Genomic DNA, 25,116 nt, shown 5'->3' on the forward strand with positions numbered 1-25,116 from the left:
AGACATTTCCCTAAAAAAGTAATTATATGCCGCCAGGATACCACTAAAGTCGACAAATTTTATACTAAGAATTTTAATAAAAGCATAGCCAGGCGTAAGCTCTTCACAGAAAAAAAAGTCAAAAATACATTCTTTGAAATAAAATGTTGGACATTTCTTGTTTCCATATAGATAGTAGAGAATTACAGCAATTAAAATTTTAGAATAAAATTAAACACAGGGTGCCCCTGCGATATTTCAGAAAACAATTTAGAAATTAAACAATATTGAAATTTTTGTAAATTGATGTTCCTACTCTCCTAATAAGTCTTTCAGTAAATAACTTTGATGGACAATGCGTATGTGTTTTTTAAATAAACTAAACTAAACTCAGTATGGTTGAATTCGGTGAAGCCGTTCTCCAGTTATAAGGTAACACCAAAATCGTGCACTTATTTTTATACATTAGTTAGTATGGGTGGTGCCACGCCCCCTTTTTCGAATTCTATGAAACTTCACATAAACCATCTGTATGATAACCCGAATATGCCGCATAAATTTGGTTGAATTCGGTGAAGCCGTTCTCAAGCCGTTCTGAGGTCATACCAAAAACGTCCACTAATTTTTATATATAAGATACGAACGGCAGGCAGGGCCGTCGAGAGAAAACTCGGGCCAGGTACTAAAAAATCACGGGGCCTATATATACATTGTATTAATTTAAAATCATGTGACCCAAATCGCCGAACACGAAACCAAGGAAAAAGTTTTTTCTCAGGTTTCGCAGATTTTTGACTATATCGGGGTCATGCATATTCTACGGTATCGGACAACGTAAATATACACGAATCTTCTTCTCTCAATCATGAAAATTCACTGAATCCTGAGAAACCTTTAAATTAATGAAAATTTAAAAAGCACATGAAATTAAGGGTTGTTTATATTTAAGGGCCACTACTTGCTTTTCGTCGCTTGCCCTGTATTACTTTGAAGTTAATAAAAACAGTATTCAATAAAATAATCAGCGTCTAACTTTCATTAGCATTTCTAATGTAATGTAACAGTCCAAAATATCAAAAGGTTTTTTTGGCGCGGAATCCACCAGACTAAAGCTTTGAAAAATCTGGTTTCTTCGAGCATTTGCGGCCTTCTTTCACAATAAAATAAAGCAGTTTCTTCATTATCCATATGTTTTCGTGGAAAACTGTTTGTAACGTAAAACGCAAGACATACGGGCATGCTTATGTATGTATATAAACTAATTTTGCCCTGACAGACGTCAGTTTTGCGGATTAACGAGCCGAGGGTCGTGGGTTCGAGTCCCACGGTCAGTAGGATTTTCATCTATTTCGTTTTTATTAATTTTTTTATAAGTTCAATATTTTTTTAACATTGCTTTCAGTTAGTTGTTGTTGACTCTATAATAAAATTCAACTCTAAACATTTAAAATAGCTAATAGTAAAATAAAAAAATGTGATAAAATAAAAAAATGTGATATAAAATAAAAATTGTGATATAATAAAAGTAAGTAAGCCGCTGTGGTGTAGCGGTAAGCAGTGCGCGCTTACACTCCGCAGGGCCTGGATTCAATCTCTGGTCAAAGCAACATCGCAAGAATATAGAAAAAAGGTTTTTTCTTAAAAGCAGTAGCCCCTCGGCAGTCAATGGCAAACCTCCAGGTGTATTTTTGCCATGAAAAACAGCTTCTCATAAAAATAAAATCGCCGTTCGGAGCCGGCGTAAAACTGTAGGTGTGACAACATCAAAGCGCACGCCACAATTTGAAGGAGAAGCTCGGCCAAGCACTAACATATGTGTAAGCGCCAATCCATTATTATTATTAAATATATAAATAAAATAAAATAAATAACAAAAATAAAATTTTTGTTTCGCAATCGCTCCAACCGAGGATCGAACCTGGCAGCTATAGGCTTGTAGCACGCAACTCTCACCAGTCGGCTAGCGCGGACGCCGAACTCGCCTGCTTTGTTTGCTTATTTGTACAAAAGACAACGGCTCGCCATTTTTACCAGTGTTTTCATCGAAAATTCCCCCGAGTTAATTCCCAAAAATTTCGTGCATTTGTTCGGCTGCTTATGCACATTTTAAAGAGGAACATGCATGAGTTAAAGCAAATAAAGGCTGTATATGCAATTTTACTAATTTAATTTTCAGGTAAAATTATTTTTTATTTAGTTAGAGTCAGGGCTCATTTTGAAAGCAACATTGTAAGCTATTGAACGTGTTATTGACTCATAGTTAAAATTTATATTCTTTTTAACTCAAATCCTTTACTTCTTCCTCTTATTTGGCGCTGTAACCCCCTACGCGACTTTGGCCGAGTTTAACAAAGCGGGCCAGTCGTTTCTCTTCTGTGCAAACTGACGCCAATTGGAAATGCCAAGTGAATCCAAGTCCTTCTCCACCTGGTCTTTCCATCGCAAATTTTTCCTTCAAGAGTTACGTCCACTTTAACCGTCTTGTCCTCGAATCTAACATCGCCAAACTAAGCATATGCTTTCTTCCAATGGCCATAGTTTCTGAAGGAAAACTCGTAAAGCAACCCTCTAAGGCGCATTTTGAAGGTTAAGAATAGTACTAAATGTCATAGAGCAAAAAAAAGTGGCCATTCAAGCCTTTTGTCGTGTTCTTAACCCCGGAAAACCTCTATATCTTCGCACAGTTGTAAGCTCCAGTTCGAGTTCTAAGCAGAAAATTACTTCTGAAACGACTTAAAGCTGCACAGCAATAGAAGTCTATGTTCATAATTATTATGTTCTTAATTTCTTTGGATTACATGTCAAATCGCAAGTCTGCTTTATTCATGCTACTTATTGCATAAAACAGACTACAAGCTATTTTTTGCGAATATTGACCTCAAAATTAATTTTATCAGTTCAATAAATACGTATCTCTTGAGTTCCATCCTTAAGCTAAGAAACTGTGTACCAACTTTTGAAAACATTATATAAGGAGAGCAGACTTTTTCGATAATATAAAGCAGCTGTTGAAAGAAGAAAAACTATCCGAAAGTTGTATTCTAGCGAGTTTCAGCGGGTTTTGAAAACCAACAGTACCAGTCCCCCTTTTGGGTCATATGTTCATTTTCTTTAATTTATAGAGTCGGAAAGAATCAGCACGATTGGTAATATGTTTATAATGAAGGCCTATAACGAAGTAGCAATTACATTGTAAATAAAAATGATAACAAGTTGTGGTTCTGATATTTCGGGCCCCTTTAAGAAGCCCGGGCTCGGGGGGGATTCACCCCTTTTCCCCCTCCCTCTCGACGGGCCTGACGGCAGGTACGGAAGGGCGCTCTGTCGGTGGCTGATTGAGCTATTATACATATATATAAATATACATATATATAAATATACATATATATATATTTTTAATATTGTGGTATTTTTTGTATCACTTAGTATAAAAAAATTTAACCACTTGAGTCGAACCAAACCGACATGTCATTCCCACGACAGCCGGTTCTACGTACCGGAATGACTCGGGTTTTACCCGACCATAGGGATACATTCACTACGTATTCTCCTACTCAGGACTGGCATCGAGTCAAACCCAGGGCCAGAAACCTACACCTGCTGTGTATGCCGGAGACGATTACACCACAACTCCACCTCAGTCAAGTGTAATGCCTGCGAGGGGTGGAGTCACCTCAGAGTCTGCTCGGTACTACGGACACATAGACCACTGTCTACCACGTCGTACGTGGCCCCCTGTTGTTCAAACAGAGCAGCCTCCACGGCTTACCACCGTCCGCCCGAGCAGCCCCACACAGTCACCACAACACAACAACATAATAACACCACAGACCGTACCACAGCCACTACAAACCACATAACACACAATCGCACCACCACCCACACGCCGCCGCCAACAACTCCTGGTTCCCCCTACAATCTGCACGGTATGTCAGACCAGGATATTCCGTAATGTGACATCAGTCAAGTGCAACACCTGCCTTGGCTGGTGCCACTTTAGGGCATGCTCAGGTCTGCGTACCACGCGAGATTTGACTGGGAACTTGGAGGGCCCGTGTTGCGCTGCTCGGTCGCAGACCCCGATTGCGACGCCCCCCGCCACCACCACAGGGCGGCAATCACCACAGCAGCACACACAGCCAACGGCGGCAAGAACATACACTTCACTTACACCCCACATCACGACACGTCTCCCGAACCACATGAAGCTCCTTCAATTTAACTGCAACGGGCTACAGAGCAAGATTGAGGAGATGACCGTCTTCATGTGTCGGCATGGTATATTGATAGCTGCGGTCCAAGAGACGAAGTTGCACAGCAATTCATCTTTGTTGAATTGCGCCGGGTACAACGTGCACCGTCGAGATCGGGAGCGAGATAATGGTGGTGGCTTAGCGTTCATCACGCACCACACCGTGCAGTATCGTCTTATCGAAGCAGACATCGACCGCAGGGATACCACCCTAGAATGTCAGGGCATCGCTATCCGGTCAGGCGATGTCGAGCTCGAAATATTTAACATATACATACCCCCTGTCACCTGCTGCCCGGCAGGATATCACCCTGATATAGGTGCGCTCCTCAGAGGTGAAAACCGTATGGTAGTAGGTGACTTTAATGCGCACCACGATCTTTGGCACTCAAGCCTGTCAAACGATCGTAGGGGAACAGACTTGGCTGAGCAGATAGACGATTCGACATTCTGCACAATGAACGACGACGCACCCACCAGGATTATGGGTAACTGCAGTAGCTCGCCAGACATCACAATAATTAGCGCTGGTCTGATAAACAGCATAACATGGCGACCTATGCTGACTCTAGCATCAGACCACCTACCCATAGTCATCTCGATAGATAAACCAACCGACTTTGCCTCCGCCAAACACCGGACCTATATCAACTTTTCTAAAGCTGATTGGAAAGGTTACGCGGAGTTTACCGAAAACACCTTCACAGCGCTCCCCACACCAACCGACGTCCATCTCGGTGAACGTAAGTTCCGCAGGGCTGTCACTGCTGCTGCAACTCGCTTCATACCGGCAGGATGTATATCGGACCCACGTCCAAACTTCCCTGCCGAAGCGGCTGTTCTAGCCGATGAGCGTGATAGCCTTCGTCAGGCCGATCCCAGAGATCCCCGTATCAGGGATCTCAACGCGGAGATTCGGCAACTAGTAAACGTACATAAGCGGAAGAAGTGGGAGGAGCATCTGAAGACCTGTAATTTTACCTCTGATGTGAGCAAGCTTTGGTCAACCGTGAGGTCATTGTCTAATCCGACGAAGCACGACGACAGAGTCGAAATTTCCTTCGGCGACCATGCCTCGTCGGACCCGGAGCGATGCGCGAGCTATTTTAGCCGGCAGTTCATACTGCATCCTCCGGTGGACAAAGCCAAGCGTCGAGTGACCAGAAGGCTGCACAAACTGCCAACAACTTGTGCCCCCCTTGCTTTCACTTGCGGTGAAGTTCAGGTGGCCATCGGGAAGGCGAAAGCCTCCAAAGCCATGGGTCCCGACGGAATATGCATGCTGATGCTGAAAAATTTGGGTCCTGCGGGGGTAGCGTACCTAACGGAGGTCCTAAACTTGTCAATGGCCACTCTCATCATCCCAGACATCTGGAAGGTGGGGAGAGTGGTCCCACTGCTCAAACCGGGGAAACCTGCCAACAAAGGAGATTCCTACGTCCGATAACACTCCTTTCCCCGGTAGCGAAGACACTCGAGGCCTTGCTACTCCCGTACTTCACAAACCACCTGACCCCAGCGAAGCATCAGCATGGTTTCCGTAAAGTGCACAGTACAACAACAGCACTTAACGCCATAAACACTCAGATAACTCGTGGCCTTAACCGAAACCGTCCCTGTGAGAGAACGATTCTAGTAGCGTTGGACTTGTCAAAGGCGTTTGACACCGTCTGCCATTCCACGCTACTAGAAGACATAGAGGCCTCCTCTCTCCCACAGAGGCTCAAACGGTGGTCGGCAAATTATCTGAGTGGTCGACATTCGTCGGTAATGTTTAGAGACAAAACGAGTAAGCAGCGAAAAATAAAACAGGGGGTTCCTCAGGGTGGTGTCCTTTCCCCGCTACTGTTTAACTTTTACATTTCAAAGCTCCCTCAACCACCAGAGGGAGTCTCGATTGTCTCTTATGCCGACGATTGCTCGATCATGGCGACTGGGAATGGAATTGATGACCTGTGTTCGAAAGTAAACGGGAATCTCAAGTCGCTAGCCGGCAGTACTTGGGGCAAAGACAAAGAAACGTTGCTGGCCACATACAAGGCAATAGGCCGGCCGGTTTTGAACTACGCAGCGCCAGTGTGGTCGCCAGGGACTAGTAGGACGCAGTGGACGAAGCTACAGACTGTACAGAACACCGCACTCAGGACAGCGACAGGATGCCTCCTGATGTCGCCTGAACACCACCTGCACGGCGAGGCGCAAATGCTCCCTGTAAAGGAGCACAATATAATGCTCTGTAAGCAGTTCCTGATCGGGAGCCACAGAAGTGGCCACCTAAGCAGACAGCTGCTTGCAGAGGAGCCCTCGCCTAGGCACGTCAGGAGGCATCTATATGAACAGACGGACGAAGTCCAGAGGTTCATTAAGCAACCTCTGGACCCGACAGCGTACAGACAGGCCCTGAACGGCATTCACAGGGACTCAGTCTCGAGTTATATAGACTCTAGACCTGTGAATGCCGTTCTAGGCATACCACCCCCGGACATAGACGAGACGGAGCTTCATCTGCCTCGGGAGACACGCACAACACTTGCACAACTTCGCTCCGGTTACTGCAGCAGGTTGAACTCCTACCTGAGTAGGTTGAATGAGGATGTGCCGAATGAGTGTCCGGCATGCGGAGAGAGCCCACATGACTCGAAACATCTCTTCGCATGCCCGGAAAACCCGACAACCCAAACGGCCTTGTCCCTGTGGACAAACCCCACAGAAGCTGCACGCTTCCTAGGGTTGCCGTTAGTGGAACTTGAGGACAACGACTGAGATACCAACCGTCCTGGGCGGGGTTGTTGTAGCCGCTACAACAACAACAACAACAACAACAACCAAACCGCGGTTCAGAGATACTCATGAGCGGGTTCTTGTACCGGTTCAAGTTTTTCTAAGTGGTCGGGACAACCGCCTCGATTTTTGGAGCGGTTCGCAGCCCTGGTTGTAGTGGCTAACCTGATTAGTAAAGTAAAGTCTCCGAAAATTTGTCTTACTTTCTGTGCTTGTGGATTCACGTAAAGTGGTTGCGCTAATAACTCGATATCTTCCTGCGTTGCACCAATAGGAATTGAAGTGTACGAGCCACGCGTGAATGGTTGAGACTTCCAGCTTGTGCTATAGAAAGACGTATAAATATGAAGAGCATATTGCATAACAAATATTGGGTTCATCCATACCACACGCAGAGCTTTGGTTTCGGTACATACGGATCCTTTAAAAATGTCCGCAATATCTCCGTGCATGTTTCTGCGACTTCTTCATGCGTCAGCGTTTCCATGTATTCAGCCTCTCTGCCCGAAACCCAACCCAAAAGTAGGGTTTCAGATACTTTAGCGAAGGAATAAATCTTCTTGTACCAATTTTTGCTCAAATACTCGGTTGAACTGCGTTCTTCATCCGACAGATGCAAATCATATTTGTCATCATCCCATAACAGCATTATTTCGGAAATGGAGGAATTCATAAACGGTCGATCATATTCCAGGAATATTTTATCGACTGTTCCAAACATTAAATTTTCAATTGCTTCTTGCTTGTAATGCGGTAACTCAGGCGAAAACAAGGTTTTATATGTTGATTTAAGTACACCCAGCGGTATGGTACATATCACATGATCAGCGTAGAAGCATCGCCCATCTTCACAGTCTACTCGTACAGCAGCATCAATAACATTGCCACTCGAATCACAGTTGTCATCAGAATCAGTAGATTTTTCACGTACTGGAGCACTAGTAGTTGTTTTTGTTGCTGCTGCTGCCGCTGTTACTGCACGGACAGTGGGCACTTCAGTAACTGTCTTTTCAGTGTCATCTGAATCGTCTTCGTCTTCCGAATTCTCGTCGACCGTTTCCAGGCCAGTAATCGTCTTTTTCCGCTTCCAATGTATTTTCTTTACCGGCCATTTGCTGATTATTGCCTCTTTAGGTATAGGCTCAGAAAGTGGCCGCAAAATCGAACTATAGCCTTGGGGCGGTACAATATTTCCACCTTGCAATTCTGTATAACTTCCTATTGGGTACAAAATGAACAAAAAGCAATTAATAAGCAAGTTATATTCGCATACCACAGAACTTACCTAATTCCAAGAGATCTACTTCGTTCATGCTAGTGCAACCGGTAATACACGTTTCGCGCTTCAGTAAACAATTGAAAATCAATTGTTTCAAGCGTTTTTCCTTCGGGTCTTTCACTGAGCTTAAAAATATTTCAATCTCATAGTTGATGTGCTCTCCCACACTATTAATGTCCGGAGGTGGACTATATTGACACATAAAGTACTCATCACAACGACGCAAAAAGCATACATATGCCTCGTAGATCTCCTGAAGAATGTTAAAAGGAACCTGATGTCCATCCTCGGTTGTGGCAATAACTGTATGCGGTTTGGGTACATTAACCACACTGACTAGACCATGCTGAACGGCAATTTCGAAAATCGGATTACCCAAAACACCATGAATCCAGTTGGCACCCAGTTCGATCTACAAAGTGTAAAACCATTTTTATTGCTCGCATAATTTGCAAATAAGTAATAAATAGTATAAAATAATATAAAACCTATTCAATGACATAAGCGAATACATTAAAATTAATTAAAAAGAAATGAAATAAACACCTTTAAAAAGAAAACAATCGGAATAGATGGAAAATTTACTGAGGCCGTGGCACAATAAACAGGTTAAGTATTTCCTGTAATTCGGCTTTCTTAGACAAATTTTTAAGAAGATTTTCAAATCAATAAAACACCTTATTACTTCACCAGGTATAATTTCACCGTGGGCTGGGACTATCCGTTTATTCGGATATCCAGGTATAATAACGGATAGTTGTGTATGCGGATAAAATTCAGATATCCAGTTAATATCCGTTTATATTTTTCGGATATTCGCTTAATATCCGTCCATTTGTTTATCCGGATATTCTAAATAGTTTGAATTCCTAGAATTGTTCTTAAAATTACTCAATCTATTAAGTTGAAAAATTAAAAAAAAAACACACAAAGTTATTTTGTAATTTTTATATTCAAAAATCCGGATATCAGGATCCGAATAATCGTATTTTTTATCAGACATTCGGCCTATCCGGATATTCAAAAAATCAGTCTAGAACCCCAGCCCTAGTTGGCATATCTAAAATGAATGGCGCATATTTTTAGTCATATATAGATCACAACTAAGTCGAAACTATACTAAGTTACAACTAAAGCTATTCATAGTCGCCTTAGTTTCGACTTTTCTGGCTAAGTACCAACTTAAAATTTAGTTTCGGCTGCAGATGCAATTAATTCGTAACTAGGATGAAGTATTTTACTAAATTAATGAAAAAGACGAAAAATTGAAATTTACAAACAGCGATCCATTTGAATCAGAAGATGAAATTAAATGCGTATTACAATTCGTATAAGCCTACATCACAATTTTATAATTGGAATGATTTACATATATAAATGCTCAAATAATAAGTCAATTTCAAACTTGTTCTTTTAAAGCGAATTATGGCATAACATTTAGATATGTGTTTGTATGTTTCATAGCATGCTTACGATAAACATCGATTTCACATCGAGCCCTAACCGCCAAAATAACGTAAGCGCCACTTTTTTCAACATTTTCCTTTTGATGCAACAATACATTTAGATGCCCTAGGAATATTTCTGCATCAAAAATAATATTTAAAAAAAAAAAATGTCGCTTACGTTATTTTGGCGGTTAGGGCTCGACATCATTTCGGTAGTTCTGACTATTTCACACAATTAACAAGAAACTTATACCTTATTCTTTTGCATAGACATGCAATGAAAGTAAAAATTACATAAACGGATGATCAAACTTGACATTATTTAATAAAAATGTAATTTTTCCAAAATATCGTAAAGAAAAATCGATACATTTTCAAACTCGTTTTGCAATATCGTAAAACTAAGTTAAAACTAGTTAGTAGAAGTCTGAAATGCGACTATGAATAGAAGTGAATTTTAAGTTGGTACTTAAATTTAAGTTGCAACTTTATTAGTTTCGACTTAGTGGCTGGACTATGAATACGCGCCAATGAATTTGAAATTTGCCTCAAAATCAAAAGAAATGTTCTGATTAGGAAACGTCATTAAAAGAACCTTTTCTGCATTTATGAGAACTAAGTAAATATTTTATTAATTTTTATCACCTAACATATTAGTAGTTGTGTTTTCGTATTCTCCAGCGAAAAATAGTAAAGAAAAGTAGTAAAGAAACTAGCTGTGTATATACTGATATGGCAGAATTAGGAGGAATGTAGCAAAAAGTTAAATAAACATAACTCTTACCAGCCTGTACACGTATACATTTAAATTCGGTATATTCAATGACAGGAACACTAACTTCCTCGGATGGTATCGACGAATGCACCGAAAAAAGAACACCACCGTCGATTCTGCCCTCGCGGTCGCTCCTGTATATTTGATATTCATTTGGAAGAATGTCGGAATTAAAAATATGAGGTTTGAGCCAGATTTCGGTTAAGGAAATAATATTATAATTGCAGTCAAAACCTTTTAAATATAAGTCGGTTAATTTGGTATTCAAACCTCTGAACATTTTGATAGTTAATACTTAAATTAGACTTGCGAGTTAGTTTTTTGAATCAGAATTAAGACTAGAAACTTTAGCTACGTTGTTATTACTTTTATAAAGTTTATACTCAAACTCGCGAACAAACGGCCCGGTTTGCCAAAATGAATTATTTAGTAGTGAATCAAAATCTTCGGCAGCTATATCAATTTTAAAAGATGAAATATGGCGATCGTATTTAAAATCAAAATTACGAATAAATACATCTTTAGTTTTAACCTTACTCGATACGTAGGACTTTATATGATCCGAAGAAGTGTTTTTAGCAAGTATAGAGACAAAGATTGATCTTCTCGGAGGAATTACAATCAACTTTTTGGTAGTGACTTCAGATATACGGGATTCCGACTTATTCAGAGGATCTATGTTAGATAGGGCAGCTTTAGATGTCGATGGCAACACTGTTAGATCAACAGTTTGATTGTTGTTATTATTTTTAGACGTGGACCTAGTGGATATGGCTTTAGATATCGGAGGCTCTAATGCGTGAGGGCATGGAGAAGAAAGATTGATTAGATCTAAGGGCTGAGATGGAAAATTTCTCTGTGTAGATTCAGTGACTATCTTTTTAAGTGGACTTATAACACGCCTACGCTTATTTTCTCCACTTTCCTCGGAGTTTAGAGGGTTGTCGAGTAGCGTGGGCCGAAAATCCGCTTTTTTAGAAATTTGATTGGTAATAGCAAAAAATATCGTTCATTATGCTCTAAAAAATATCTGTGTGCAATGTGAAAATTTTTGGTCAATATCCTAGGCTCGCCCAAGTCCGTCGCTCTTAACGTGACAATTGGCGTAAATACACGACATATTTGAACTGAAATCATCGGACTAGTGGCCTAAAAATGCAACTGTTATGATAAACCGGTTAAAATTTGTTTGTTTGATGGCAGCAAACCTTAAGTCAAGATTTTGAGTGTCAATTCAAAGTTCTGAGTATGCAGTTTTTTCCACTCGGATAAATGTATGACCCATTCAAACCCTAAATAATACTAGTGTCTTCTGAATTCACTTCTACAACTGTCCCATCGGAGGACAAAACTTCCTTAAAGCGCCATTTAAATATATTAAATTTCCCACTGACTTATAGGCAAAATATTGACCGCCTTGCGAAAAATTTCATGAATTTTCTGAATTTTTGGGTCTTTGAGGCACGTCTTTCCTAATGCGATTTAAAAAATTTTTCGCAGGTCACGTTTTTATGGCCAAATGACCTTTCTGGTGGGAATCTTGTTTTGTAGGACAAAGTTGCAAAATAAGACGCTGTCTACTGCACATGCATGATGATATTCATTGAATTATTTTGCAAAACTATAACTAAATTGGGGAGCGAAGGGTATTATAGACCATATAAAGAAAAATTTCTGTAGAAAACACGGAAATCTGAATTTTTGCAAATTTTTTAATGGATAACACAGCCCAACAAAAATATAAAAATAATTTTGGTACGGCAAATGTTAAAACTGTTTTTAATATATTTTTTTTGCTGATTACGAATCTGTAAGCACAAAGTTTCCATCAGCTCCTGATAAAAAAAAAACGAGGTCAAAGTATCAAAAAATCGCGGGGTTGGCCTTGCGGCCGGGCCTGGACCCTGTGTTATTTTCATTGAAAGCAAATATTCGGTATTTTTGCCTCAGAGCTCAAAACAAGTATAATAAAAAATAAGTTCTTTATCTTATTCTTATTATTACTTTGTCGTAACTGTCAAAATATAAATAGATTCTCACCTAATTTAGAAAATTTTAAAATTAAACTTTATGCCTTAAATATCAGGTCCCTTTACACCTTTTATTTATAATTAGTCTATCTAATGACCAAAAAGGTAAAGAAATAATTTTATCCAGATTGTCGAAATGTCACAAAATGACTGTAAAACAACGAAACTACAATACTTGTTCTTAAAAAAATACTCATTACGCAGTAGGCTTAAACAAATGTATACTGCACTTTGCTTTTCCTATTTATGCGATTTCGTAGCCTCCAGAATCGTTTTCATAAATCAATTTTTCACATGGTGATGGAAAATATAGCTTTCCGAATTTCAGCAACCGAAAATTTTGGTAAACAACATCCTGAATATACCCCAAAAATATCCACAAATAATTTTATCCATCTAGATTGTTGAAATATCACACTGTGATATGTATACATACATTCAAATGTTCAGCTTGAATAAATAAAAGACAATTATTGCTTTCAAATAACGTTTCTGCCGTTTACCGGATACGACAATAAATGACAATTGTAGCCCTTTTCTGTTCGTTTATGGATACGAAAACCGCGCTGTTTTTTGAATATTTTTGAATACGTAAATTACCGAAAATTGAAGCCGTTTTCTTTTCGTTTCCGGATACGGAAAATTGTATGAGACCGCATTAAAAATAGAATTTGGACGTAGTTTTTTCCGAAGAAAAAAACACGCATTGATCATGATTCAATTATTAAAGGTTTTGTAAGTAGCTTTTTTCTAAAATTTGGCACTCCCACCCACAGGGATGGTTTATGGAAGCAGGAGAAAAAGGGGAAGAATTCAATCACACTTCCTAAAATGGGAGCTAAATTCCATAAAAAGGTGTGGATAATAGTGAATGGTGGTATTTTAAAACAAAAGCGAATTTGATTTAATTATTTAATTTAAACAAGCTTATTTACATCGAATATAACCCCCGATTGTTATTGAAAATAAATATTTCTATGTATATACCAAACTTGCGTACGTCAGATGGCGCATAACTCGAGAATGGATGGAGGATGGTCCACTTTCAGCTTTTTTTTTGTTGTATTTGTTTGCCAGATGATGGATATGAAGAAGCTATTTGTTTGTGGAAAATATGCAGTATTTATTAAACAAAAAAAAAACGGCAAATATAAAAATTTGGAGCTTACGTTTCCTTCGCGGATATGGCTCGATTGTTTCGAATATGGTAATTCGAATTCTTTGATGTCGCACTTTTAATATTCTGGGGAGACTATACAACTGTCAGAATATTAACCATTCGCCGGGTTGCCCGAAAAAAAATTTAATGATTAAAAATATCAAAATATAAAAAAATATAAAAATATTCGCCATAAAAAGGCGTTTGCATTGTTCAACTTTGCATTCTACTTTCAACTAATCGCTTTCAACAAAGTTGGTCGCCAACCAACATTCGCCTCGTGCGTAAACCTTTTAAGTGTGCAATTACATACATCGTGCCATTGACTAAACCGAACTGTCGTGTGACGATTGGGCCTATGGATGCGGTTTGGCAATGTTATATTGCGTCAAAGCCTCATTCGGAGACACCAGGATACCTGCGTTGGCTCATTTACCAAAACCATTGCATGCTTTACTTTACAGCGACTTGGCAGAATCAAGAGGTCTCCACGAATATCGACAAATATATTTCGGCATTTAAGGGAATTTCGTTTTTTTAGCCTACATTGAATTTCTGTAGTCCAACGATGCTCAACCATTTTGTCTTGTTGGCGCCAGCGAATGAAGAACAAACATTTCTTCAATTTTAAAAAGTAAAAATTTCACTACTAACAATTTAAAAATGTTCTTAAAACTTGCAAAGATATTTGGAAAAGAAATATCACTGTTTTTGTTTTTAGGAGTAGGGTGGGAGTGTCATTGATAAAATTAGAGCGAGAGAAAGTTTTTCTTACAAAACCTTTCATTATTGAATCATGCGCATTGATGAAAATCCAATTCGTCTGATGGATTCTACCTCATGTCGATGAGTTGATAGAAAGGAGTGAAAAATTAAAAAAAAAAAACAGTTCTTCAATAGCATGCACTTATTTTTCCACAAATACGAAAATCTCAATCTATGAATTTATTTTAAAAAGAAAGTGATTTCATGGACAAATCCAAATTAAAAAAGCAATATCCCAGATTCATCATTAACCAGTGTTTTATCTCTTAACACTTCCCACGTTCTGGAATGAAAAATATCGTTTTTATGTTTTTGGTCTCATTATCATCGCTTTTCAAGGCCCGGCAATAAGCAACAAGTACCTACACGTGGAGCTTTGATTTCCTACCAAACCACTTATCCATAGTGGCTATGTACTGGTGGAATCGTTCGCCATGTTCTTCGTTATTTTTTCTGCTAAGTTTTTTTTTTCAAATCGTAGTTGACTTTTTTCTGTTGAAAAACTTCCAAACAGCGCTCGTATTTCCATAAAGTCACAGCAAAACGCAATTTTGGGTTTTGTAACATAAGATATTTTTAAAAGTGTAGAGAAGTGAAACAACAACAAAATTTCAGCAACTGGCGTAAAATAATGTAGCTTCACGACAAATACAACACCTTGCGAATTGCCTAATCGTTCGGCATTTTCGGTCGAAGCTGAAGAAAAAAAATCAGCCGAATAATCCGAATACCGAAGCAATGCCGAACCTTCGGTCGGACACTAACTTTATCATATTAAAATTTAATGGACTTTAAAACTGAACCCGAAACTTATTTAAAAGTTTTGAATAAGTAAAGAGTTTGAAATTTTGGTGAAAATTTGATGGATTTTTCAAATTTTTGTACAAGTTTTGAAATGTAGATAGATGTAAATTGTGCTAAGTTATACATATGTGAAATGAGGTAAACTTTTATAAAACATAAATAAATATTAAATAAGAAAAGAAAAATAACCAAAATTGAACAATATGTAGTGTTAAATTTTTTTTTCAATTGTGTATATTAGATCGGACATATTTTTTTGGAATCATATCCTTTAAATTTACAATACAATACAGCTGCTACATCGCACTAAGTAATATATTTTGCACTAAATAGTAGATTGGCTCAACGTGTGCTGGTGACATGATAATCATAAGCCAGATCCACCGGCTTTCACACATAGTATGTACATTTTTAAACTATGCTGCATGCATAATTATATTCATGTGCTACACAATTTATCCACAAATGTAGGTTGATCACATCAGGTTGATATCACGCCGATTTATCTAATTAAATAAAAAAAAAAACCACACCCATCCATTTTGTGATCGTAATAACTTGAATTTACTGCGCAAATTTGTTTTTTTTTTTATTCTCAAATACATGGGTACATATGTATGTTTGGTTGTAGGCAAGATTAGCCTTTTAATTATGCAATGCAATGAGAATTAGCTTTTGGTTCTGCTCCATCTCTCTTTTATAATATTGTAAGCGAACGTGCAATAAGTGCATTGAGGCGTATCTCGTGTGTATGCAAATACATATGTTTATATGTACATTAGAGTGCACAGGAAAGTAAACTTTTTCGATTTTTCTTGCTGCCACAACCCCAACTATCCAAATTTAATTCTAAAATTTTACTAACTATTTTTTCAAAACGTGTAATACGGCTGGTAAAATCGCGTTGAGCAATACCACCAGCTCTATCGGAATTGCGATTTCTTTAATCTGATGTTGGATAAAAGATTTAGAACTGAACCCCTGAGGAAATATTTTTAACAAGAGCGTGCAGTTGCTGGCTTATGCCGATGACATCGACATCATAGGTAACAAAAACCGCGAAGTCTATTCTGCCTTTTCCAAGTTGGATAAGAAAGCAAAGCGATTGAGTCTGGTGGTCAACAAGGTCAAGACGAAGTATCTCCAATCATCAAACAAACATTCAGCGCCTTTGGCCCCACGTTGTTGTTGCGGCTACAACAACCCCGCCCATATCGACTAGTCCCTCAATCGTTGTCAACGGGAGACGGGAGGCGTGCAGCCTCTATACGATCCGTTCATAAGGACAGAAGCGTCGGTTGAGTGCGGTTTAGTGGGCATGCGAAGAGATTTCTCGGGTCGTGAGGCATTTCTCCGCATGCCGGGCACTCATTGGGCACATCCGCATCCAGTCTGCTCAGGTACGAGTTTAACCTGCACACACATTGCTATTTACAGTTACAATTTCAAGAAAGTAGAGACTTCGTTTACTTGGGAACCAGCATTAACACCGATAATAATAGGCGTGTTTTTTACACGCATACGTATGTATATGCGCTTAAAAATTATATGGAGCTCTAATTAAAGCGACAATCATTATGTGAACTTATGAATAGTAGCCCATAAAACCCAAATTACTTGTTTTGAAACGGAAATTGTCGATGATTGTTTTTTTACACGTTAAGCGTAGATGTATACAGAGTTGGGCAAAAATTTATTCGAAAGATGAATAACAAGTGAATGAATGTTTTTCTCGTTATTCGTAAATAATAAATAACTTTGTTTATTTAAAGAAAAATTATTCGAATGATTGATAAATTATTTTATTCGTTATTCGAATAATTAATAGGTTTGTCCTACACGAGCCCGCGAAATCCCAGCTGTTGTTGTTTAAATCCGAAAGCAAATTTTATAAAACACAAAAGTGGAAACCCACTAGGAGTATGTATTTTTATGCGCAGAATCCAAATCTGTAACAGAAATATGTATATCCCATTAAAAAATTGATGTCCGGTCAGCTTAACCCAATTCCGGTGGAAACCGGAAATCGGTAATACAACCAAAAGATAGAGCATCCTCGACTTGGTAATTCCTGTTTTTTCGTTTTCGAATAAAAATATTTTCACTGATTTAAGAAGTCCAGGACGAGCTGAAGTTCAAAGGTCATTTAGAGGTTGAAAAGGACACTTCCGAGAAAAGTTACATATTTTTATCCTAAGAATCCGAATCTGTAGTAAAAAAGTAAGTATATCTAATTTGAAAAATTAACTTCCGGTCAGTTTAACCCACTTCCGGACGAAACCGGAAGTTAACAATACCAGCAAAAGATAGAGCATCCCCGATTTAGTAGGTCAAATGTTTGCGGTTTCCCCGTATGTATATATGTATATACATATGTACATCAGTGTTGGGCAAATTTTAATTATAAGGACAGCACTGGTTTACAGCAAAAATGTTCTCCAGATGCCACTATCCAATTCCCAAGTAGAATTCCGAAAATCGAGATATTTTTTTTCATGGATAACTTTTCGAGATATTTGTATCAGTTTACCGTTATTCAGCTTTAAAAAATAGTGGTTTCACTTAATCACGTATATCTTACAAACCAATTGAATAATCGTAATACGAGATACGGGAAAAGAAAGAAAATAAAATTCCCCAAAAACCGTATATACATCACTTTTCGATAGCCCTGATAGTTCCTGAAAAATTAATTAATCATTTCTAACGCCTCTTGTTTTCGATTCAAACACTTAGCTTAATTTTTTTCCAAAGGAACAAACTTTAACAAAAGTGCAAAATATTTACACAAAAACTGTTATTTTTTTACTTTTTTCCCGGTTAAAGTTTGCATTTTTCCATAAAAAAAAACAAAAAATCTGGAATGATTAATTAATTTCTGAGAAACTATCAGGGCTATCGAAAAGTGATGTATATACGGTTTATAGAGAATTTCATTTACTGTACCTCGCATTACGATTATTTAATTGGTTCTTAAGTTATACTTGATAACATGGAACCACTCTTTTTTTTAAGCTGAGTAACGGTGAATTGCAAATATCTCGAAAACGTATACATACAAAAATAATTAATTAGATTTTCAAAATTTAAATTTGTAATCCAGTGCAATTAACAATTAAAATTAACAGTTGGTTAGTTGTATTTGTGGAGAAAAACAATTAACAATGAATTAATTAATTGTTAATTGTAGTGGAAAATAACAATAACACTTGATTAATTGTAGTGGTAGCAATTAAAAATTAAAAAACTGTTAATTGTGATTTTCGGAAGTTAACTAATAATTATTTTTAAATTGTTTTGTGAACTGTATTAAAAATTTACGTTTAAAGATGGACTGAGAGGTCTGTGTTAAGACATAGAGAATCTTGAATAACATTGATGAGTGATGCACTTTGCAGGGTATTGCTGGCAATCCCATCAACACAACTCTAGTCTTGTCCACGCGGAAAAGAAAATTAGAAGGTGTTAACCTTCCAGTCTACTTGGGGCAAGAGATTTTTGAATCACATTTTACACGAGCGATTTTTCTTGAGCAATGTTGAATCGCCTAGAAAATCGCTGTGAAATATCTAGTGATAGCTCCAGTGTCGAAGAACCTTTAGTATGACCTGTGGTCCGAAACCAACTGTGAATACTCTTATAATGGAATGATCCTTTCTTATATAACCAAATTTTTATGCAACGAGGACGTCGGCGGTAACAGCTTTGCGAGGCAACGTTTACTTTAATAAGCATAATTATACACTAGAATAACAGCATAGTTCCGGAAGCGGATGCATGTGGGGAAAAGTTTTGATATTTAATCACCAGGGAATGGCAAAAAGCGAATATTTTGCATTCCGTTCAAACACACCAAGTATCCTCTGGGTAGCAACCGAACACCCGTCTGGATACAACCTAGTGCGAGAAGGCAAACCCCCAGCACTCGGTAGTACTCTTTCTTATGTCCTTTTTTTCGTACATAACTACTCGCTTCTTTTATACAAAAAATACTGTATGTTGTATTTTATAAATCTTGTAATCTTTATTTCCGTAATTTGTTTCTTATAAGTAGGTTAATTAATTGCAGTGAGCAATTACAAATTTGACTGCAATTAAAATTTTAATAGCAATAATTTAATTGCAATGCACAATAAAAAGTTTAATTGAAATTAATTTAATTGTAATGTGCAAGTAATAGTTTAACAGCAATCGATTTGAGGCCTATCCTTCTGGAAGGCATTCCATGGGTAGCGAAAGAAGTATGTAGGTGTTGCTTTTAAATTCAATTAAGTCTTGCCATTCATTAAACCGTGATTCAATAATAACTATGGATTCATGTTTCTTTAGTGAGTAATCTTCCGACTTTTGCGGAGAGCTGAATTTCGAAAAAAAAAATTAGTTGGGGACTTTCTATACATATTAACATCATGCATATTAAGGTAACGATATGTAACTCAAAATTGATTACTGTTGTGCGTTTATTTTATTTTGTACTTTTGTATTGTTTTAATAAAATAGACCGAATCGCTATCGGAAATGAAAAATTCAAGGTGATGGTGATCGCGCTATGTATGTACATATATACTTGCTCATTACATGCATCGGTATGTATGTATGTACTTTAAAGCGCACCTGTTTTTTGCTTAAGTACATACATATGTTGATAATGTGGGCCTATACCAAATGTGGCTACGAAACAGACTCGACAGTTTTGTTTATATCTGGTTAACAGAAGTGATATTGAGGAAGAGATTTTTTGGCTTCTATGCTAACACTGACAATTAATAATTACATTTGCATAACGAAGGTTTCTGTATATTCAGCCAAATCTTGTATTCTTGTAACATCGCAGTCAAAAAACACGTATGCGAACTTACCGATTCGTACATACCCCTGTGACCTATAGCCATTTATTTATTTATAGTATTTTCTTTATTAATATATTTTAATAACGAATACTCTATTTTATATTCTTCTGAAATTTCAATATTTACATACCAATAGTGTAATAGCAATTCAAAAATATTTAGAATTATTTATATCTTGCTACATATGTAAATAGCTACATTATAATTATCTATTTGGTTCATACTAGGATACAGATTGGTTTGAGCCTAATAATAGCTGTTCGAAATAGAGCATGAAACACGGAAAGCAACGTTCCCGCGGCAGTCGGGTCTACGTAACCGGAACGACCCAGACTTATGTATGTACATAAATCTGACCAAGGACTGCCACTCAAACATCATTCCGCAAAAACTCTTTGGGGGTGTGTATGCTGCTAAAACGACAACACTGAAACAGAATTTTTATCGTAATTACGAACTAATGAATAGCAAATTTCAATTCAATAACTTGATTGCTAATTATTTTCTACAACAAAAATTGTTCATACTATGCTCTTTTTCGGCTTACATAATTGCTTAAATAATTCTTCCTACTCCATAAATAACTTTTCTTTTGACTTCCATCTTTGCTTCATAGTCACGAAAATGAACTACTTACTCTTTGGGAACGGAGAGGTATTGAAATAATTCGTCCACCGATCCGGCTACGCGCTTCCAGAATAAGAAAGTCATTACAGCCATTATGGATAAAATGATTTGCTGCCGAAAGTCCTGCCATGCCTGCACCAATGATTAGCACCTTCACCTTCAAAGGCAGCTGTTGTTGCTTCGTAGTAGCCTCGCTGCTTATGGAAGCACTCGTACTTTCTGCCTCTTCGGTAATTGGCGAAGGAGTAGGTGCAGTTTCACCCATTTTCCACAAATTACACTATGACCCACCAATTTCCAAAACACGCACTTCTTTTTAGCACATCTATGAACAATAGCTGTTTAGTTTCCTAAGTTTTGGATTTTTTCTCCAACCGGAGTCACATTCGCAATTTTCTGCGATTTTTTTATCGATCTAATTTGAATGCTTATTGGATGACAACTCAAACGTCAAAATATCCACATTTTCTTATTATTCTTTCTTGTCTTCGCCCTCTACTCGTCAGCTGATTGCAAGGCGTATTCAATAAGGTGGTATCGGTACGACCATGATAAAAACATTACAAGGTAAATTCATTCTCTCAATTCGTCGGCCATGATTTTGTTCTGACGTTTGCCAACAGTTAAAAATCATATAAAATTGAAAATAAAAAAATTAAATTGTTCACAATTGTTGTTGTTTGAGATTGAAAATGAGAATGTGTGTGTGGGTTTGAGTTTTGATTTTAAAATTATATTGTTGGCAAACGTCAGACTACCTCTCAATGGTTTTATAGGCTGTTTTTGCTTACGCGTAAAAGCACATTTAGCGCATTTAGCTCTAAATGCTACTCTAAATGTACATTTATCCATACAAAATTCGTCACCTAAATGCAACTAAATGCAACTCCATTTTTGCATTAAGAATCTAAATGCTAAAAGCAACCCTGTGATCTTCCAAAATTTCCACGATTCGAACATGGTTTAAAGAGAAAAAGTGGCCACATTGCTTTTTCGAGTATACAGTTGCTTGCTGCGTTTCAGTGATCGCCGATCGAGATTTCTTTTATTTTGCATTACATATTTGGATAAAGTAAAGTTAAGCAAATTCCACATCGATTTGATGCCGATAGAAATCTGGATCAATTTGTGATCAACTCTGTTTGGTTTGTTTCCTAATTAAGTGAGGAAATTTTAATTGACAGCACCGACAAATGAATATATACACAAACAAATGTTCGGTTATGGTTAAAACAATTCAAGTTTTTGTATTGAATTTTTGGTTTAAAATTTATTTTTTCCTTTCCAGTAGGGTTTTTGCACATTATCTTCTGCGTGAGAATTGATCGTAATATATACGCATCTAAATAAGAGACTGGTACACGGCTGTTTGTCAAAAGCATTCGATTTCGAACTCGCGTAAATGTACATTTGCTAAATGCTATAGCATGAACGCTCTTCGAAAACATATGTTCGAAAGTGCTAAATGTTGCATTTTAAATGCAGCAAAAACGCTACATTACCTTGTTATGTTTTTATCATGGGTACGACAATAACAAAATGCATGATAGAGTTGTCAAACTATCAATGGCACTATCGATATATCGATAGTTTAAATTTTTTTTAGACTATCAATACTCATTGATAGTTTTTTCTTATACTATCAAAAATATCGATAGTTTAGTAGGACTATCGAACTATTGTTGGCAATACCTAAATTTTTTAATTTGAATTAAAAATTTTGTTTTTTAGTGTGATGCCGACGTCATATTCAAATATGCACGCATTTAGGCCAACATACATACATGTGTTAATCGTAAATCCTGTTTTGTTTGTATAACTTGTGTTTGTTTTTAACCTTTCTAAAAAGAGAAGTTACTTAATTTTGAATGATTATAACTTTTATAAAATAATATTTATTTCACTATGATCCTGTAAAAACAAAGCAACCTAACTGATTTAGCGCTATCGATAGTTTTGTTTTTTCGAGACTATCGTGAATATTGATAGTTTTTCTGAAAACTATCAAAACTATCGATGGTGTGACTATCGATAGTTTGACACCTCTAATGCATGATGCAATAATACAACATGAACCAAAAATACAAGATCACGCGGGCAGGAGAGTAGCCCGTTACAATCGTATTTAGGAAAAAAGTTTAACGATTTTGACCATGAACCAAAAATACAAGATCACGCCTTCTTCTTAGTAGCCCGTTATAATCGCATTTAGGAAAAAAGATGGGCGACTTTGACATTAGCCGTTTGTTTACATTTGTTCGTTGTTTACAATTTGGTGGTGGCTTTCTACTGCAATTTTCTTAATTTTCGCTTGTGGCAACGTGTGTACACATAAAGTAAAGAATAATTTAACACAACGGCGTGATTTATAGAAGAATTTGCATAATAAAAATGATTATTCATGCGCTCAACAGTTTCGCGGTTTTCTCCGTTCTCTTCGATGTTTTCTTCTTACAACAAAGATGGCGTCGAGGTTTCGGCAGCTAGAAAATAACTCTTCTTTCTTTCCTTCCCGCGTGATTTTGTGTCTTTCGTTCATGGTGTTATTCAGCGTTTTTGCTGCATTTAAAATGCAACATTTAGCACTTTCGAACATATGTTTTCGAAGAGCGTTCATGCAATCGCATTTAGCAAATGTAAATTTAGGCGAGTTCGAAATCGTATGCTTTTGACAAACAGCTAGGGACACGAATTTCGATACGATACGATACCATATCGATACTTTCGGTTCGATATCGTGTCCCTACAAACAGCCGTGCTCCAGTCGTTTATTCAGATCCGTATCTATTACGATTAATTCTCACGTAGAAGAAAATAAGCAAAAAACCCGACTGAAAAGGAAAAAATAAATTTTAAACCAAAAATTCAATACAAATACTTGAATTGTTTTAACCATAACCGAACATTTGTTTGTGTCCACACAAACATTTGTTTTGTCCATGCTGTCAAATAAAATTTCCTCTTAGGAAACAAAACAAACAGAGTTGATCACAAATTGATCCAGATTTCAATCAGTATCACTTCGATGTTGAATTTGCGTAACTTTTCTTTATCTAAATAATGTAAAATAATAAATGAAATCTCGATCTGCGATTACTGAAACGCAGCTAGCCACTGTATATGCGAAAAGGCAATGTTGCCACTTTTTCTCATTAAACCATGTTCGAATCGTGGAAATTTTAGGTCACAGGGTTGCTTTTAGCATTTAGATTTTTAATGGAGTTGCATTTAGTTGCATTTAGGTGACGAATTTCGTATGGATAAATGTACATTTAGAGTACCATTTAGAGCTAAATGCGCTAAATGTGCTTTTACGCGTAAGCAAAAACAGCCCATAAGTTCGATTCTTGCGGAGCGGAATGTGGGAACGTAATCGAAATGCAGAATAGGGCTGATTATTTCTTCAAGCAGTTAATAGGAGTGTACTCGTACGCCCAACTATCTAAAGTTTTAGAAACCTTTTACTGGTTTTGCGTTCTCGTACCCAAAAAACTTGCAAAGCAGGGGAAATTGAGAGAGCAAAATGTGAAAGAGAGCTGCAAATTTTAGCTGGAAAAATTTTCAGTACATACTAAGTAATAACAAAATAATATTACATTTCAGTCCCCAACTACATAAAATCAAAGAACGTAGATAACAAGAAGGGACAACTCGTTATAATTGTAGCGAAAGTGCGCAACAGGGGCATGCCTTCTTTTTTCATCCAATCAAAAAACGTACTAGAGCAAAAGAGAAGGCACGTCCCTGTTGCTCACTTTCGGTACAATTAAAACAAGTTGTCCCTTCTTGTTATCTACGTTTTTTGATAAAACCATAGATTCATTACATAAAAAACTGGGAAATTGTCGATTGACGTAAGTTTTATTTTTAATTTTTTTCAGTGTCAGTACCTTTTTCATCAATATTTTTAACGTTTTTATCAGTAACAAAATCCAACCAGAAATCCAAGTTTTCAGTCCATGTATTTACTATTATTTATTGTTATAAATTCATTAGAATTGGAATTGGATTCTCCAAGGGTTTCTGATAATTCAAATAACGAACCTAAACCATTGCGCAAACCTAACTAAATGTGTGCATAAAAATCACATTTTATTTTATTTTTCCATTTAGTAGTCCGCATATGAGGAGTTCGCGTCCGCTCAACGGAGGTTTTTGTTTGATTTTTTATGAAAATAAATCTTAACGTCCGTTGATAAGAGGTTCGCGTTCACTCAATGGAGGGTTTTGTGTAAATTTTATGCATTAAAATTTTTACAGTGTATGAAAAAAATTACTTTTTAACACTGTTAATTTTTTCTTTTTGTCCGCTTTCATAGCTTCTGACAGTTTGTTGACAAAACAAAACAGAATAAAAACAATTAATT

General features: G+C 37.2%; 1 protein-coding gene across 2 annotated transcripts in view; it reads right to left on the bottom strand.

Annotated features, from left to right (window-relative positions):
* Positions 1–21,208, bottom strand: part of LOC118746154 (peroxisomal N(1)-acetyl-spermine/spermidine oxidase) — a 31,285-nt gene extending 10,077 nt beyond the window's left edge. For both annotated transcript variants that reach the window (XM_036479941.1, XM_036479948.1), the window contains exons 1-4: positions 20,760–21,208; positions 8,298–8,703; positions 7,399–8,230; positions 7,216–7,336 (exon numbers count right to left, since the gene is read on the bottom strand). In XM_036479941.1, coding sequence (XP_036335834.1) covers positions 7,216–7,336; positions 7,399–8,230; positions 8,298–8,703; positions 20,760–21,014 — 1,614 coding nt within the window. In that variant the 5' untranslated portion in view covers positions 21,015–21,208. The remainder of the gene's footprint in view (positions 1–7,215; positions 7,337–7,398; positions 8,231–8,297; positions 8,704–20,759) is intronic.
* Between the last annotated feature and the right edge of the window lie 3,908 nt (positions 21,209–25,116).

This window comes from Rhagoletis pomonella, unplaced genomic scaffold (genome assembly GCF_013731165.1).
Source record: "Rhagoletis pomonella isolate Grant_MI unplaced genomic scaffold, Rhpom_1.0 Rhpom_scaffold_00001, whole genome shotgun sequence".
Taxonomy (NCBI): Eukaryota; Metazoa; Arthropoda; class Insecta; order Diptera; family Tephritidae; genus Rhagoletis; species Rhagoletis pomonella.